General features: G+C 44.3%; 1 protein-coding gene and 1 long non-coding RNA gene across 2 annotated transcripts in view; one reads left to right on the forward strand and one right to left on the reverse strand.

Moving 5' to 3' along the window:
• Window positions 1-174: 174 nt before the first annotated feature.
• Window positions 175-3896, reverse strand: LOC120878540. The gene is made up of 3 exons (XR_005724571.1): window positions 3780-3896; window positions 2448-2512; window positions 175-1613 (listed from the first exon to the last, which is right to left on the reverse strand). It is a non-coding gene; the product is annotated as an uncharacterized LOC120878540 (long non-coding RNA).
• A 132-nt stretch (window positions 3897-4028) lies between these two features.
• The window catches only part of BAZ1B (bromodomain adjacent to zinc finger domain 1B), a 53643-nt gene continuing 41371 nt past the window's right edge, over window positions 4029-16300 (forward strand). Inside the window, exons 1-3 of the mRNA XM_040261164.1 lie at window positions 4029-4521; window positions 13668-13784; window positions 16134-16278. Of these exons, the coding sequence (XP_040117098.1) occupies window positions 4415-4521; window positions 13668-13784; window positions 16134-16278 (369 nt within the window). The 5' untranslated portion in view covers window positions 4029-4414. The remainder of the gene's footprint in view (window positions 4522-13667; window positions 13785-16133; window positions 16279-16300) is intronic.

Here is a 16300-nt window from a genome sequence, read left to right on the forward strand (position 1 = left end):
GAAGTCACTGCGGGCTGGGCCCTGCCAGTTGTCTTGACTCCCACAGAGTGACTTCAATGAAAATGATTTGGAGACTGTTTGAGGTTGTCATGTCCTTTGAGTTATACTTCTGCCCCTGTGTGCCTGGGACGTGTTTCCCACAGCTCCAGATCCTTAGGTGGCTGACTCTTTAAGTTTTTCCTTTAACTTTTTATTGTGGTAAAAGACACCACCATAGAATTTGCCATTTTAACCATTTTAAAGGACACAGTTCAGTGGCACCAAGTGCATTCACAGCAACGCACAGTCATTACCACTCTACAGCTCCAGATATTTTCACTGCCTCAAGCAGAAACCTGCACCCTTTAAACCCTCACTTCCCACTTGCCCCTCCCCCAAGGCGATGGAGGGAAGGGAAATAATAAAAGACAGTGGATTTGGGATGTTCTGAGGTTGAGGAACCAACAGGACAGGCTGAAAAAGACCAGCCAGAAGCTGAAACTGTAGGGACTTCCCTTGCCATCCAGTTGTTAGGATTCCAGACTTCTGCTTCAGGGGACATAGGTTTGATCCCAGGTCAGGGAACTATATCCACAAGGAAAAAAAGTGACAGAGGTTCAAACTGCCTAATCAAGGGTTTAGGTCTGTATCAGTGAAAGATGAGTGTTAAACTGGAGCCATAGAAATGGAGGACAACTGCCAAGCAACAGTCACATTAAAGCTTGTTATTTTTTCTATTTTAAAATGAAAATATCACTATAGAAAAACATACTGGAAAAATACATGAAAATATAATGAAAGAAAAAAAAAAAACAACCACCCATAACTCCTGTCTCTCCAAGGTAAGCACTGTTTTTTTATTTGGAGAGCCACTTCTCAGCTCCTTTTTGTGGAGCTACAGCTGATATTCTCTATTCATAAAGCCCCACCTCTAGTTTCTACTTCCGGCAGGATTTCCAGCTGTTCTTGATGGTTCTCCAGGGTACCTCCAGTTCTTAGGGCTGAGCCCGACGAGCCCATCCCTGAGTCTCCCATTTTAGATCTCTGCTTTACCAACACCAGGGCTGGGTTCCGGTCCACAGCGGCCACAAGCACTGGAATGACTGGTGCCCATCCTGATATGCAACTGGGTGCATTTTTGGAAATACCAAAAATGGGCCCCCATTTTCCCCCCCCGATGCTTTTGGAGTTTTCACTCTGCGTGTAGTCTGCCATTAGGTGTCTAGTCCTGCAAGCATCCATGCCCTTAGTCATCTTGTCTGTGCCTCTCAAGTCCAGCCACTTGTCTTCACCGAACTTGCTGACCATTTGCCCCATCACTGCTCCTGCCATTCCCTTCCACGTGGTCAGTCCCATTCAACCCTCATATGCTGTGGCAGAATGAGAACTTTCCTTTGCCATTCTCCTCTCTTGATAATTTCTGCCTGGCGATCCCTATGTTTAGGCCCTGAATTTATCATGTCTGCTCTGCTGCTCCTCCTGCCTAGGATGTCCAACCCATCTTTTCTGCCTAGCGAGTTGCAACTTCATCTCTTCACAATCAGCTCAAATGCCACGGCCTCTGAGGTTTCTCCTAATCCTCTTAGAAGAAATGGCTACTGAAGGGAGATAAGCTCTCTTCACTGCTAGATGGCCTGAAAGAAAGAAAGAAAGTGAAGTCGCTCAGTCGCTTTGTGACCCCACGGACTGTAGCCTACCATGCTCCTCAGTCCATGGAATTTTCCAGGCAAGAGTACTGGAGTGGGTTGCCATTTCCTTCTCCAGGGGATCTTCCCAAACCAGGGATCGAACCCAGGTCTCCCGCACTGCAGGCAGACGCTTTACCGTCTGAGCCACCAGAATTGCCTCGATGGCCTGAAGGGGCTTCAAAGAGCTGATGTCTGACCTAGATCAAGGAGGGGTGGTGGAAATGCTGCCTGCCACATCAGTAAACAAAGATGTTGCAGGCATCAAGCCATCACCTTACAGCGGCCAAAGGAAGGAATTTAGGATAGAAACAGGATGCCTTCCATCTAGGTCCACCCTCCCCACCCCTCCCCAGGAAACTCAGGATGAAAAAGCAGAGGATACTGGCCCCAGATAGCTGAGGTGCATATCAAAGGAAAGATTTCAGTGAGCCGGAACTTTTGCATCTTCCCATCCATAGGAAAGCACTAAATTCCTCAACTTGAGATACTTGGTTTTCTTTTAATTAACAGTAATCTCTCTTGACTTCCCTGGTGGTCCAATGGCTAAGACTCTTTGCTCCCAAAGCAGGGGGCCTGGGTTTGATCCCTGATCAGGGAACTAGATTCCACGTTTCAACTAAGAATTTGCAGGCAACAACTAAAGAGCATGCATGTGGCATCTAAGACCTAGCACATCCAAATAAATATTTAAAAAAACAAACAAAAATCCCAGTAATCTTTCCGTGTTCTGTACCTGGCTTTGGTTACAAAAACTCCTATGTATCCTGGCTCCTCCCTTACCTCTTCTGAGCAGTCTCTCAGACTGTCTGAGATGCTGTTGCCCGGGCTTAAGTCCTTGGTTTTGTCTGCCAAATAAAACATAATTTACAACTTTTAGGTTGTGCATTTTTCAGTGGAAAAGTGAGAATTTACCTTTTACTGGCAATGATCCTTCTCACTTTAAGGTGAGAAGAAAAGAGAAAAAGGTCTGGCATTGGCATGTTGCCATTCAGGGACACCTAGCAGTCTAGACTTGTCTAGGCTGGAAAGATATGTTCTTGGGCCACTGCAGATTTTTGAACCAAGGTAGTAAACAAGAAGATTCGAGTCCCTTGGACTGCAAGATCAAACCAGATTTCAATCCTGAATATTCATTGGGAGGACTAATGCTGAAGCGCCAATACTTTGGCCCTCTGATGGGAAGAGCTAATTCATTGGAAAAGACCCTAATGCTGGGAAAGATTAAGGGCAGGAGGAGAAGGGGGTGACAGAGGATGAGATGATTAGGTAGCATCACTGATTCAATAGACATGAATCTGAGCAAACTCTGGAAGATAGTGAAGGACAGGGGAACCTGGTGTGCTGCAGTCCAGGGGGTCACAAAGAGTCTGATACAACTTAGCGACTGAACAACAACAAACAAAAAACAATTTAATAGGGATGAATGATTAATAAGTGTGTTTCTGACTGTACTGGATGGGCAAACAGATTTTGAGTGACTGTAGTCTACTTAGAGAAGTAGCTCAAACGTTCTCACTCTCCAGGCACGGTTAGTTTTTCTACAGCACCCTATGTATAGCGTTCATCACATAGAACGGTGATTATCTCTTATTTTTTTCAGAGCAGTAGGCTCTGTCTTATTTTCTTCCCCTGTTGCACCCCCCGTAGGGCCCTGAACATTTTAGGTGCTAAAAAAGACCATGAGTGAATGAATTTATCTTTAATAGACATGCCCTTTAATGTATTTTTCCAACGAAGCTTCTGTATTACCCTTTCCAGCAAACTCCTAGAAGCAAGCATTATACTAATACCCCACTCTCGTCTAGAAGTTAACTTTAGGGGGACCCAACCTGAACGTCAAGTTACCTCAACAGAACCTATGCCGATAAAGTCTCCGGGTTACTTCCCGCCAACCCCTCCTTCCGTGAGCCCCACCCGCGCATCTCCGGGCGTGGCCGAGCGCGGTGCCTTTAAGAAGGAGGCGGAGCCCGAGTGGAAAGACAAAGCCCCTGGCCGCGCGCTCCCCCTCCCCCCTCCGGCGCACCACACGGACAGTGGTGCCCGGATGTCGGTGTCGCCTTCAGTGACAGATGGCGCAGATCAGTACATGTTAGAGGGCTTTTCTGGCCTGACCTCTCTGAATTCCTGGCCTTTCGGTCCCTCATTTTTCCCCATTTTAAACTCCGCTGCCGGAGGCCCGCGCGTCTGTCACTGGCGCTTACATAACGTGACCTTTCACCTCTTCATACTGCCCTCTAGTGAGCTGCAACCCAACTAGGCGGCCCGGGAAGGGGGCGGGACCCAGCCGCAGAGCGGCAGCTCCTCTGAGCCAATAGATTCTGGGTGCTGACCAGTTCTCCGCCTATTGGAGAATTCGCCACCGGCGCCACAGGGGAGCAAGTTAGTGTGCGCGCTGGCCGGGCGGGGGGGTGGAGGGGAATCTCCCGCCATTTTTCAATAATTTCCTCCGGTGCAGCTGAGGAGGAGTCGTGACTGCCGAACGCGGGGACCCGTAGCGAAGGTTGGCCGGAGGCTTCGGGACGGCGCGGAAGTGTGTGAGGGAGTTCTGTGCCCGTGGGTCCCGTTCCATGGCTCTAGCGCGGCGGCGCCAGCAGTGAGGGAGCCGAGTTCGCGCCGCCCTCTCACCCCTCCCCTCCCCCACCCCACCCCCGGGAGCCAGGCGCTCGCTCCGGGCCGCGGGGCCTAGTGTTGCGCCGCGGGTCCACCGAGGAGCCTCCGCCTTCCCCGCTGCCGCCGCCGCCGCCGCGATGGCGCCGCTCCTGGGCCGCAAGCCCTTCCCCCTGGTGAAGCCGCTTCCCGGCGAAGAGCCGCTCTTCACGATCGCGCACACTCAGGAGGCCTTCCGCACCCGGGAGTATCCTTTTCCAGCAGCGCCGGCCAGGCCGCCCGCGGGGTGGGGTGGGGCGAGGTGGGCCGCGCAGCCCCGCGCCGGTGGCAGCTGTCAGCCAGCCCGGCGCCGGCGGGCCTGCACCCGGAGCCCGAGCCCCGGGCCCGCCGATCCGGGAGTGGGGGGTGGGGGGGGGGGGTGCGCGGTCTGGCCGGCCAGCCTGCCGGGCTCAGGCCACCTCCGAGCCTTGAGCCCTCCATCCTTCCCCTGGCTCCGCACTTTGTCCCCGGGCCTCGTTATGGAGGAGCGACCCTCCATCCCACTCCCAGCGGGGGTTGGCGTTAGGCCCTAAGTACCGGGGATGAATGGGGTTTCCTTTGCTGCTGCTTTTTTCTTTTAAAATTAAACCTTCCACTTAAGTTTTGGAAATCGTACTTGCGCGGCCTCGTGATCCGGGTTGTACAAGGCGCGATTGCGTTCCCCGGCCCCCCCTCCCCCCCCCCCCCACCCCCCCCGATCTCTTCGGGAGCATTTGTGTTTTGCTCCTTCCGAGTGCACTGGAGGCTGATGAACTGACGGGATCAAAATCAAGAATGAATTTCCAGACTTAGAGGAAAGACAGTAAAAAAGTTACCTTGGAGGAGCCGATGCCTTATATCCCTGGACTTGCACAGATTTGGAATTCTGACGGTGTACAATATCGGTATTTATCTTTAAACAGCGTTTTTCAAAGACACGCTTACAGTTTTAATGTTGTATTGTAGGAACACGAGGCTGATGTTTTAAATGAGAGGCATCCTAATCATTGCTTAAGGTTTCTTGCTGTCAAGCTTACTGTCAACTCTCTTAGCTAAACTTGTACCACTCTTACTTTTTTTATGGATGCCAGATGCATCTTTTTTGAATCTTAACCGTAAAAAAGGTTTTTTGAATCTAGCATTCTTTAGTGTACAGAAAGCTTCAAGAGTGAAGGCTACTGTGTTAGCTTTATCACCGCTTTCCCTTTGAAAGGACTTGATTTCTCAGCAGTGTCTCTTTGCTCCCGTGTAGAAGGAAGTGAGCCATATCATTTGATTATATTTCTCTTTGATCCTCCCTTTAATGTAGTGCTTTATGGGATTGTTTCAGTGCAGTTTGAGGATATTAGGTGTTCACGCAGGAAGGGACTTGGAAAATGAGTCCATGCTGTAGGAAGACTATGGAAGAAATGCAACCAGAGTATCTCAGAGCGGAACTAGATCCTGGAGATGGTGGGGTTCCCCTGCCTGGGTATGCCTGGTAGGCCCAGACAGTTGAGATCACAGGCTTGTAAATGGTAAGAGTCAGGAGAATCCAGTGCTCTTGGTACCTCATGCCTGAAAGTAGATCACAAAAGGAACATGGAATGCAATTCCTTCGCTTTTAATAATGTGAATCCACTGTTTGTTCCAGCTGGTAGCACAAGATGTTTATGTGTGTGCACTCAGTGGCTCAGTCATGTCTGACTCTTTGCGACCCCATGGGCTGTAGCCTCCCTGGCTCCTCTGTCCGTGGGATTTCCCGAGCCAGAATACTGGAGTGGGTTGCCATTTCCTTCGTCAGGGGATCTTCCCCACCCAGGGTCCGAACTCCCTTCTCTTGGTGTCTTCTGTATTGGTGCGTGTGCTCTTTACCACTGAGCCACCTGGGAAGCCTTTGGTGTAAGTTGCGGTATGCTTAAGGGAGAGGTTGGAGGGGTAATCTGGTTCTTGTGCTATTAGGGCTTTGGGAGGATTGTTTTGGAGAAATGCTCCAGCTCTCCCAAACACAGCGTTATTCTAAAAGTGCCCTGTTTTTTTTTAAAATAACATTCCAATACATCAGTGAAGTAAAAAATTACTTGTGGAAATATACTGTATCCTTTTCACATGTCTTTTGAGCAGTTGATGGTTATTCACACGAATATTACTGGATGTTGATTTTCACGTCTGGTTCTAGTGAAGTATAAGAAACTGCAATAGGGAGGAGACACATTCTGAGTCTCTAACAGGAACTGAGCTCTGTTTTTAAAAAAATGGCTGTAGATAGCTAACTTAGAACTGGCAGCCTGGGTTTTTTTGTATCATTTACTGAAATTGTTGAAATATAATGGTATATATGAAGCGTTTCTTTTAATGATGACAGTTGAACACTGATACGTGTAACTTTTAAAGTGTTGTGTATTTAATAAAAATTCTTCATCTTTAAAATCTCCCCTACCAGTTTTTAGAACTCTTAACAAAGGAGTTCTTAAATTGTGTTAACCTTTTGGGGAGAAATTGCTCCCTTGGGAATTTCTACAAGTGGAAGCACTTTGAGGATGGTTTTTAAACTGTTGTACTGTGTGGTTGGCAGGTTGGCATATTTTTTTATTAGGCTATTAGTATAGAGGAGAACGAGTATGTGGTTGGGTAACTGCTGCATTTGAAGTGTTGGTTTTTTCACTTTTAAGTTCACAGTTACAATTATGTTTTTAATAGGATTTCATACTTTAATTTTCTCCTGATTCCTCCCTTTGGATTGCATGTATATTCTGTAGCAAATTTGTGTGGTATTTTATTGTCTTAAAGCTATGAGCATTGTGTTATTGAAGGCATTGTTGTATGTCTTCATTAAACTTACAGTGATAGTCGTGAATGATGCACACACATTTAATGACTGGGTTGTATATCCATGATTATTGTACTGTACCTTTAAATCCATGGCACATTGCTTCCCAGGATAGTACTGCTACAGGCAAGGGCCTGGATCTTACCTGGAAAAGTTAACTTTATCAGAATGGCTTCTTGATCTGATTGTTTGACAGCAGAAGTCTGCACTGACTGTGTTTAAGTCAAGATGGATTTTAGGAAGGAACTGAACCTGAAGGCAGCCTGTGTACTGCTTTGACTACCCTAGTTTCTAAAGCCTAGAAATGAATTCGTAACCTTAGTAGCATCAGTATGAGAAGTTTTAGATGGTATAATAAGGAGAAGCTGTTAGAATATACAGTTATTCTGGCTCTAGGTAAGAATAACTTTATTTGCCAAGAAAAACATGACAAGCATTCTAAGAGCTGGGGTTAAATAGTAGTTTCAAGACAGGATTTTATTGGACAGTTGGAATACTGAGCTCGTATGCTGATTTTCATAATTTAATTTCTTTAAAGTAACAAGTCATTACCAGATTAGAGTTATTTTTAACTTAATGACAGGCTGGTCCAAAGAGAGAAAACAGGCTAAAAAGCAAACCTTGCGTTGCTGCTCTGTCTTCTCACTTAGAACTCCCAGGGTTATAGTTACACTTACTTAACCTCCATACTTTTCCGGGCCGCTTCCTTTCAGGCTATCAAGTACTTTATTGAAAGAAACCATACTTAAAAGGCTAAAGAGAACATAGAAGCAGCATATGGTGGTAAGGAGGTACCTCTTAAACTCTTGAAAAGGGAGATACATGAGTTAGTCTAGGATTTGAAAATATCTTATCATTTATAGCGTACACAACCTTTGGAGAATTGCTTTGACATTTTGTCTGCAATTATAAGTACAGCAGTCGCTGGAACATAAAAACTTCAATTGGCATTTGCCCTGAGGGGTTATTTGAGAGTGAGTGACTTATTTTGGTAACCTAAAATCTGAAATAGGATTCAGAGGCAGCTGACTCAATATCCTTCTGATAGGCTTCCCCCCCCCTTTTTTTTTTAAACATCAAGTCAAATGAATAACCAGAAAAGAGTTATATAAACTTAAAAGTACCTCATGATAGGGGTTGTTGTAGAAATTTCAGTTTTAAACTTTTAAAATTAATCTAATTTGAATAACTAGTCAATTAAAAATCGTGTTGTCAGAGGACCTTCATTCCTAGATGTAAGCGTTAGGATTGTACTGCTGTCCAGTGGGGAGAAGGCAATGGCAACCCACTCCAGTACTCTTGCCTGGAAAATCCCATGGATGGAGGAGCCTGGTAGGCTGCAGTCCATGGGGTCATGAAGAGTCAGACATGACTGAGTGACTTCACTTTTACTTTTCACTTTCATGTATTGGAGAAGGAAATGGCAACCCACTCCAGTGTTCTTGCCTGGAGAATCCCAGGGACAGGGGAGCCTGGTGGGCTGCCGTCTATGGTGTCACACAGAGTTGGACACGACTGAAGTGACTTGGCAGCTCTCCAGTGTGATGTGGTGGTGGTGGTAGTTTGGTTGCTAAGTTGTGTCCAACTCTTGTGACCCCATGGACTGTAGCCCGCCAGACTCCTCTGCCCACAGGATTCTCCAGGCAAGAATACTGGTGTGGGTCTTCCAGACCCGGGAATTGAACCTGGGTCTCCTGCATTGTAGGCAGGTTCTTTACCAACTGACCTACAAGGAAAGCCCCAATGTGATGTGAGCCACATGTAATTAAATTTTTTCTAGTGGCCACATTTGAAAAAAAGGGAAATGGGTGAAAAAAAGGAAAGACACATTTTTCTTATTTTCCAAGATTCAGGTTAAAGGAGTGGTCCCTTATCTGCAGCATCTTTTTCTGGTGGCAGAGAGAACAACAGGAAACTGTGATGGCTTTTTAAGCTTCTTCCTAGAGGTGGCCTCTGTTCCATCTATTTGTCAAAGCAAGTCATGTGGTCAGACCCAAGGTGGTGATGAGGGGGTGATGCACTTTCCTCTTCCCAGGAGGCGTTTCAAGCCACATGGTAGTGGGTGGAGATGTATTGATAGAATCCTCTTACGGATTGGAGTGGATATTTGGAAAGAATAGTACTGTCTGCCACATTTTAGGGTTAAGGAAATGTTTCCTGGGGAAAATTTAAGTTGAGATCTAAAGGATGGTTAGAAGTTAGATGGGGACTTCCCTGGAGATCCAGTGGTTGAGATTCTGCACTTCCACTTAAGGGGACATGGGTTCAATCCCTGCTCAGGGAACTAAGATCCTACACAGGCCAGGTGGCGCAGCAAAAAAAAAACGTTTAGTTAGATGAAGAAGAGGTCTACATCTTTTGAAGAGCTTGTGAGTTTGATGGTTCTTGATTTTGAAAAAAAAAGTTATTAAAAAAATGTTAAAACCTTTTATTTATTTTTTTGTGCCGTTGCACTTGTGGAACCCGGGCAAATGGCACTAAACTCACTGAGTCCTGACCACGGGACACCAGATAATTCCCGCTTTTGAGAAATTGAAATCAGTTTCATATGGCTGGAGTGAGAAAGTAGGAATGGAGATGCAGTGATGAGGTACACGAATGGGGCTGCATTACCAGTCGCTGTGAGATAGACTGAGGAATTTGGACTTTGCCTTAAATTTAGTGGAGGCTGTTAAAAGAATTTGAAAAGCAAAGAAGCAAGCTTATAGGTTAGGAAGATTACTGTGGGTGCAGCTTTAAGAATAGTTAAGAGTGGCTCTGTAGCCTCGAGACCAGTGGCAGCTAGACCTAGACTGGTGATTAAGTCATCTCAGCACTAGATAGACAACAGCAGTCTGAATAAATTCACTAGCCCTTGAAGTGGAGAGAAGTACAGTTTGTGAATTTCTGAAATAAGTAGATTTGGCAGGATTTGGTGATTGATTGAGAAGGAGTCAGGTTATGTTTTGGTTATCATTTGGTTAGTGGTGTCCTGTGACATCAGTTCAGTTTAATCACTCACTTGTGTCTATCTCTTTGCGAACCTGTGGACTGCAGCACACCAGGCTTCCCTGTCCATCTCCTGGAGGTTGCTCAAACTCATGTCCATCGAGTCGGTGATGCCATCCACTATCTCATCCTCTCTCGTCCCCTTCTCCTCCTCCCTTCAATCTTGCCTAGCATCAGGGTCTTTTCCACTGAGTCAGTTCTTCGCATCTGGTGGCCAAAGTATTGGAGTTTTGCTTCAGCATCAGTCCTTCCAATGAATATTCAGGACTGATTTCCTTTAGAGTGGACTGGTTTGCTCTCCTTGCAGTCCAAGACTCTGAAGAGTCTTCTCCAACACTACAGTTCAAAAACATCAATTCTTTGGCACTCAGCTTTCTTTATAGTCCAACTGTCACATCCATATATGACTACTGGAATAACCCTAGCTTTGACTGTGACATAGAGGACCCTGTGAGACTGGAAGGAAGAGGGTGGGCCCCACCCCACCCTTAAAAGAAAGACATATCCCCTGAGGACATAAAGTGGTTAGAACCAAATAGGCTCAAGGTGGCAGAAGCCTGGACTTCCAGTAACCTTGAATCTCACTATAAATATTCTTTGTAATACTTTAACATATGGTAAATGACTCCCACAGGCACCAAGACCTTTTGGAGGCTGAGCCATAAAAGGCCAGAAAGTGGGTGGTGGCCCAATTCTTGGAAATGCCTGCCCCTTCCCCAAAATAGTTGGAATAATCCTTCTGCTATTGCCTATGAATTTACCCAACCCATTAAAAACTGACCATCCCATATTTCAGGGCCTCTCACCTTCTAAGATGGCCCTCACTCTGGAGTGTGTGTCTCCCTAAATAAACCTTTCCCATTTAGGTCTTAGGGCAGAGCCTGACTGCTTGCTTGCATCCTTCACAAGTGTTCTGTGTTAATAAATCTACTTCTTCCCTATAGCTTTGCTTCTTGCTGAATTCCTTCTGTGCTGATACTAAAGAACCTGAGCTTCATTAAGTCCTGAGACCAGGTGTGTGACTTCAGCAGGGAGACTGGGTTCAAGTCCCATCTGCAATGTAATTGGGTTTGAGTCCCAATCTGAGATGTGGGGTTTCACCTAGAAGAGGATCAGTTCATTTTGTTTTGACTGTGGAGTCATGAAGTGTTTAGTTTGGACATTCTTATGATGAATTGCTGAGGCTATCCAAATGGAGATGTATGTGTTGCTAGTATATATGGGCCTGGAGTTCAGATAGAGGGGACTGAGCTATTGATAGAAGTTATTAGCATTTGTAGATAGTAATTGAAGTTAATAGGAGTGGATGAGGCCACCCAGAACGAGAATGCTGTACTGATAAAGATTTTCAAAGGTGGGTGGGAAAGACTTGTATCAGGGTAGAAGGGACTTTCATTACTGTATTTGAAAAACCATAATCAATCAATATTTGCTATTTAAATATATATTGTTTGAAACTGGTTTCCTTTTCTTTTCCTTCTGAAAATAAAAATCTTAGAAAATAAAACCCAATAAATTTTGATAAGTGGTTTTCAGTTCTGTGAGGGGTCAGAGTATTTTTCCCGTTGCAACATGTTTGCATTTCAAGGGGCCTGAGAGCAAGTGAGATTTTTAAATCAGAAGAAATGGATTTAAAAGCAAACAAGACTGGGAAAAAAGGATGTGAGTGTGAGAAGCACAAAGGACCTGAGAAGAAGATGATTACCAGTGAGGACAGTTAAATGTTTTAAAATGTTATGACTGCTTGAGAAATGAGGATCAGAAGCTGGATTTGGAGAATGGCTCTGTTATGGAAGAGAAAGCACTGAACTGAAAAGTATGTAAGTGGTTACAGTTAGGGGGCTCAAGAGGTTAGGATGAGTCCCTGAGTTCTGACTTGGACCATTCCGTGAGATTGGGAGTCTCTGTTAAAGAGCAGGTTTGAGCAGGAGCGGAGGGGCAGTGAGAGTTTAGAAAAAGTTGGATTTGAGGAATCACTGAGGCATCTGGGTGGGGCAGTCCTGTGTATCATTGGCCGCACGGGTCTCAGTCTGAGGAGAATGGATTTGGCACGATATTCCAACTTTTCAAAGTAACAGTAATAAAAATGTAATGCTTTCTCTTTAGGATATATTTGTTAACCTCACATCCTCTCTGATGATGCAGTGAATTTCTTCAGTGTAGCCGAATGATGTATTAGAATGTTATTAAGCTTTTTGAATGTTTAAATAAATCCACTTACTGATTGTTTTTATTTTACCTCCCCTCCCCAGGTGCAAATAGAGAAACAGAAAACAAACCCATTTTGTTGGTTAGTTAGTTAAAGTCCCTGTGGAAGCCATGCTAGTTCGTTTTCACCATAGGATTTTATAAATTTTCAGTGATTGGATTTGCATAGGGCTCTATGGAAGTCTGACTCCTGGTTTTCACTGGTACTCTATTTTAATAGTTTAATCATTTAAATATTATCATCACCCCACTGAGGAAAAAGAGACGTATTGTTTTGTTTTTGGCAGATCCAGAGAATGATACAGTGAGAGAAGGTACTTATTTATTGACTAAAACTACAGTTTTGGATTATTTATGGATTTATCCCTGTCATTTTTCTTTTAACTCATAATAGCCCTAGAAGACCAAGAATCTTCTTTATATTAAAAATGAATTATTTGTTTAGTTGTTCAGTAATATTACGAGAGGAGCTGTTTAAATACTTTTTATTTCAACCATTCTGGAAGCTGTCACCTGGAAAGTACAGAGATGGGCAGTTAATTCTCTAGTTGTGGTGTCAGTTTTCCTGCGTAGCATCTTCTGCCTGTCACTTGAATTTGAACGTGGCTGGCTGATAGTGAATTCCAGTTGGGGTGGTGTGGAAAGTTCCCATGAATACAGCACTAGTTGCATGATCTCTTCCTCCCTCTCTCCCTCACAGACGGACTAATTACTGGTAAATGACTTGTGAACGTGGTGTTACTGCAGATAACATAAACTTAGCAGTAGCTGCTGCTGCTAAGTCGCTTCAGTCGTGTCTGACTCTGTGCGACCCCGTAGACGGCAGCCCACCAGGCTCCTCTGTCCATGGGATTCTCCAGGCAAGAGTACTGGAGTGGGGTGCTACTATGCCAGAATTATTTTTAGGATTTTATGGTATTTATTTTTTAAACCCGAGAGAATCAAGAACTGTTCCCAAGGTAGACTGGAAGGTTATTAGCAAATGGATCATGAGCGTGTGTACAGGGTTATTATTCCAAACTGCCTGGGAAACTGGTGTAGCCATTTTATCTTACTGTGGCACTGACTCTTAAACTTGCTGACCATTTGAATTGTGAATTTCACATACCTTAGATTCTTACTCCTTAGCTCTTGTGTTTTATTTTGCCTTAATTTTTTTTCTTATAATTCTTAGTTCTGTGGGAGTCTTGTGATATGAAATTTGGGTGAGTAGCGTTAATCATCTTGCTTGGATTTGCCAGCTGAAAACTGATTTCAGTTTATGCTGTGCATTACAGAAAGGATACTGTGGTTTTTTCCATATATAAGTAGTTTGTGGATTAGTCTGTCTCTGTTGCTTGAGTATTGTTTTCCTGAGCCACTGCTCACAGAGAGTATGAAGCCCGCTTGGAAAGATACAGTGAGCGCATCTGGACGTGTAAAAGTACCGGGAGCAGTCAGCTCACACACAAGGAGGCCTGGGAGGAGGAACAGGAAGTTGCTGAACTGTAAGTAGGAGAAGCACTGCCCTTCTAACGCTGTCTTCACATGATTAGGAAAAGGGGACTATTAACTGCAAAACAGTATTTGTATTTAAGTTTATGGGCTTGAATTGGAATGCATTGTATTGATGTACTGGTGTCTTACCTCTTTGTCATATGTCATTTTGTGAGTAACACAGTATGTGGGATACACAGTTGTGCGTACACTTAACTTAGGTATGTACCAGGCTTTTGAATGTTCTTGCTGTGTGCTTTTCCCTTATAAATACTCTGGGAATGTGGTTCTAAGCAAAGGAAGCTGATATAATCTAGAAGTAATACAGAGGCAGCGAATTAGCAGAGGATTTTCTTTATTTTGTGGTCATTTGAAATTTAAGACAGTATTTATAGCAGCTATTGAAAAGAAATACACAGTTTGAAGATAGTTTACCTGAGTGGGATGGTTAAATGAGGTATCTTAAAAATTCTGTGTGTGTTCAAAGGGTACATTTGTCTGGGTATTTTTTCAAAGAAAATACTCAAAATTTAGACAACAGATGCTTGCAAAGATAAGTAGGAACTAGGGATGATAAAACAGTACTTTTTGGAAAATGAAATATAGTTGATATGCAGTATTATATGTTTCAGGTGTACAGTATGGTGATTCATAATTTTTTAAAAAAAATTTTATTATTTGGCTGCTCTGGGTCTTAGTTGTAGCATGTGGGATCTAGCTCCCTGACCAGGGATGGAACCTGGGCCCCCTGCACTGGGAGCTGAGTCTTAGCCACGGGACCACCAGGGAAGTAAGTCCCTGATTAATAATTTTTAAAGGCATATGCTCTGCATAGGGAAAGTGCAAAGTAGTCAAGGTGGTAGTAGTCAGGCTCTCGCGCTCTCACCCCACGGTCTGTAAATACATGGTTATGTAACGGCTGAGAGCACGGACAGCACTGCGCGTGCGCATCACAGTGGGTACCTGCTTGGGCACAGGCCACTTGGTTCTGTAAAGGTATCTAAGCTCCACGTGAAAAGCCCTTGCAGCTTCGTTATGGCCACGTCCACTAGGTCAGAACGGCTGCCTCACGGCTGCTGTGCCAGCCCGGAGAAAATAAACATGTCTGCGGTTCCTGTGGCTCCGTGAGTTTTCTTCCAGCTTCCCTGATCACACCTTGCCTACCACGGGTTCAGCGAACAGTGAGATACAGTGAGACAACTATTTATAGTTATTATAGAAAAACAATGTCCTTTTGGAAATTCAGAGTAAAAACGTTTTCTGTGGACTTCTCATTGACTTCTCTTAATAGTATATAAACAGAGAGCATACAGTTTAGTGATTAATACCATTCTGCTCTTTTGCCTGTGTAACAGAGCACTGTCTTCATTTGAGACCTGGGCTCAGCAATGGCTCCATCATTGATTAATAATTAGTCAAGTCTGTTAACCTGGTGCCTGTTTCTTTGTGTAGGTCACTGACGTTGTTCCGTTTTGAATTAGCGTTATTTATGTTTATACCTTGATAGTATACTAGACTCCGGGTTGGCCTACCTCTTCTGTAAAGTGCCAGTTAATATATTTTAGGGTTTGTGGGCCATATGGTCTCTGTCTCAACTATTCAGCTTTCATGTTGTACAGTGAAAACAGCTATTGATAATACCATAACTGAATGGGACTGACTAGGTCCCAATAAAATTTTATTTACCAAAAAAAATACTGGTAGCAGGGTGGAGTCGGCTCATAGGCTGCTGCTTACACCTGTAGTAGCCTGTAAACTAGAGGGCAGGTGACATGTTTGATTTATGCTAAAATTCGTCACAGTGCCTAGGCACAACCGTTTGTACTGTAAAAGCACGTACAATTTGCTCTTTACAAAATAGAGATAATGTTACCTTCTAGGTGTGTTTTTGGGTGTGTAAAAGTTCTCTTTGAATGAAAGATGGTAACCATTAGCCTATAGCAAATAAAAAAAATAAAGAGTAGTAAGGAGGAGATCAGTTATTGTTGCTTGTAATATGGTGATGTACCTGGATAACCCAAAGACAATCAGGTGGACAGCTGTTAGGAACAGATCAGAGAATTGATGAAAACAGATTGCTCTCCTTCACACAAAGAAATAAAGTACAGTGGGAATTCAGAGGTTAGCAAGACTAACTTAGAGTTGCTGGGGAGAACTCCACGAGATTTAATGAAGTAGGTGACACTTGAAGGATAGTTTGTGCCCAGCTCCAGAGGACAGGGTGAGGTGTTTATATTTACTTCTATGAATAATCTTTGTACCTTGCCTGTATGTGCTAAAGGACTTTTTCAGTTGACCCGAATAATTCTCTGGATAGTCTTTTCCGCATTTTCTTGGAAACTGATGACTTGTTTGTTTAGTTTGAAGGAGGAGTTCCCCGCCTGGTATGAGAAACTTGTCCTGGAAATGGTTCACCATAACACAGCCTCCTTAGAGAAGCTAGTGGATACTGCTTGGTTGGAGATCATGACCAAATACGCAGTGGGAGAAGAGTGTGACTTTGAGGTGAGTGCCTGTTTTTACTTTT

Source organism: Oryx dammah, unplaced genomic scaffold, assembly GCF_014754425.2.
Source record: "Oryx dammah isolate SB20612 unplaced genomic scaffold, SCBI_Odam_1.1 HiC_scaffold_2, whole genome shotgun sequence".
NCBI lineage: Eukaryota > Metazoa > Chordata > Mammalia > Artiodactyla > Bovidae > Oryx > Oryx dammah.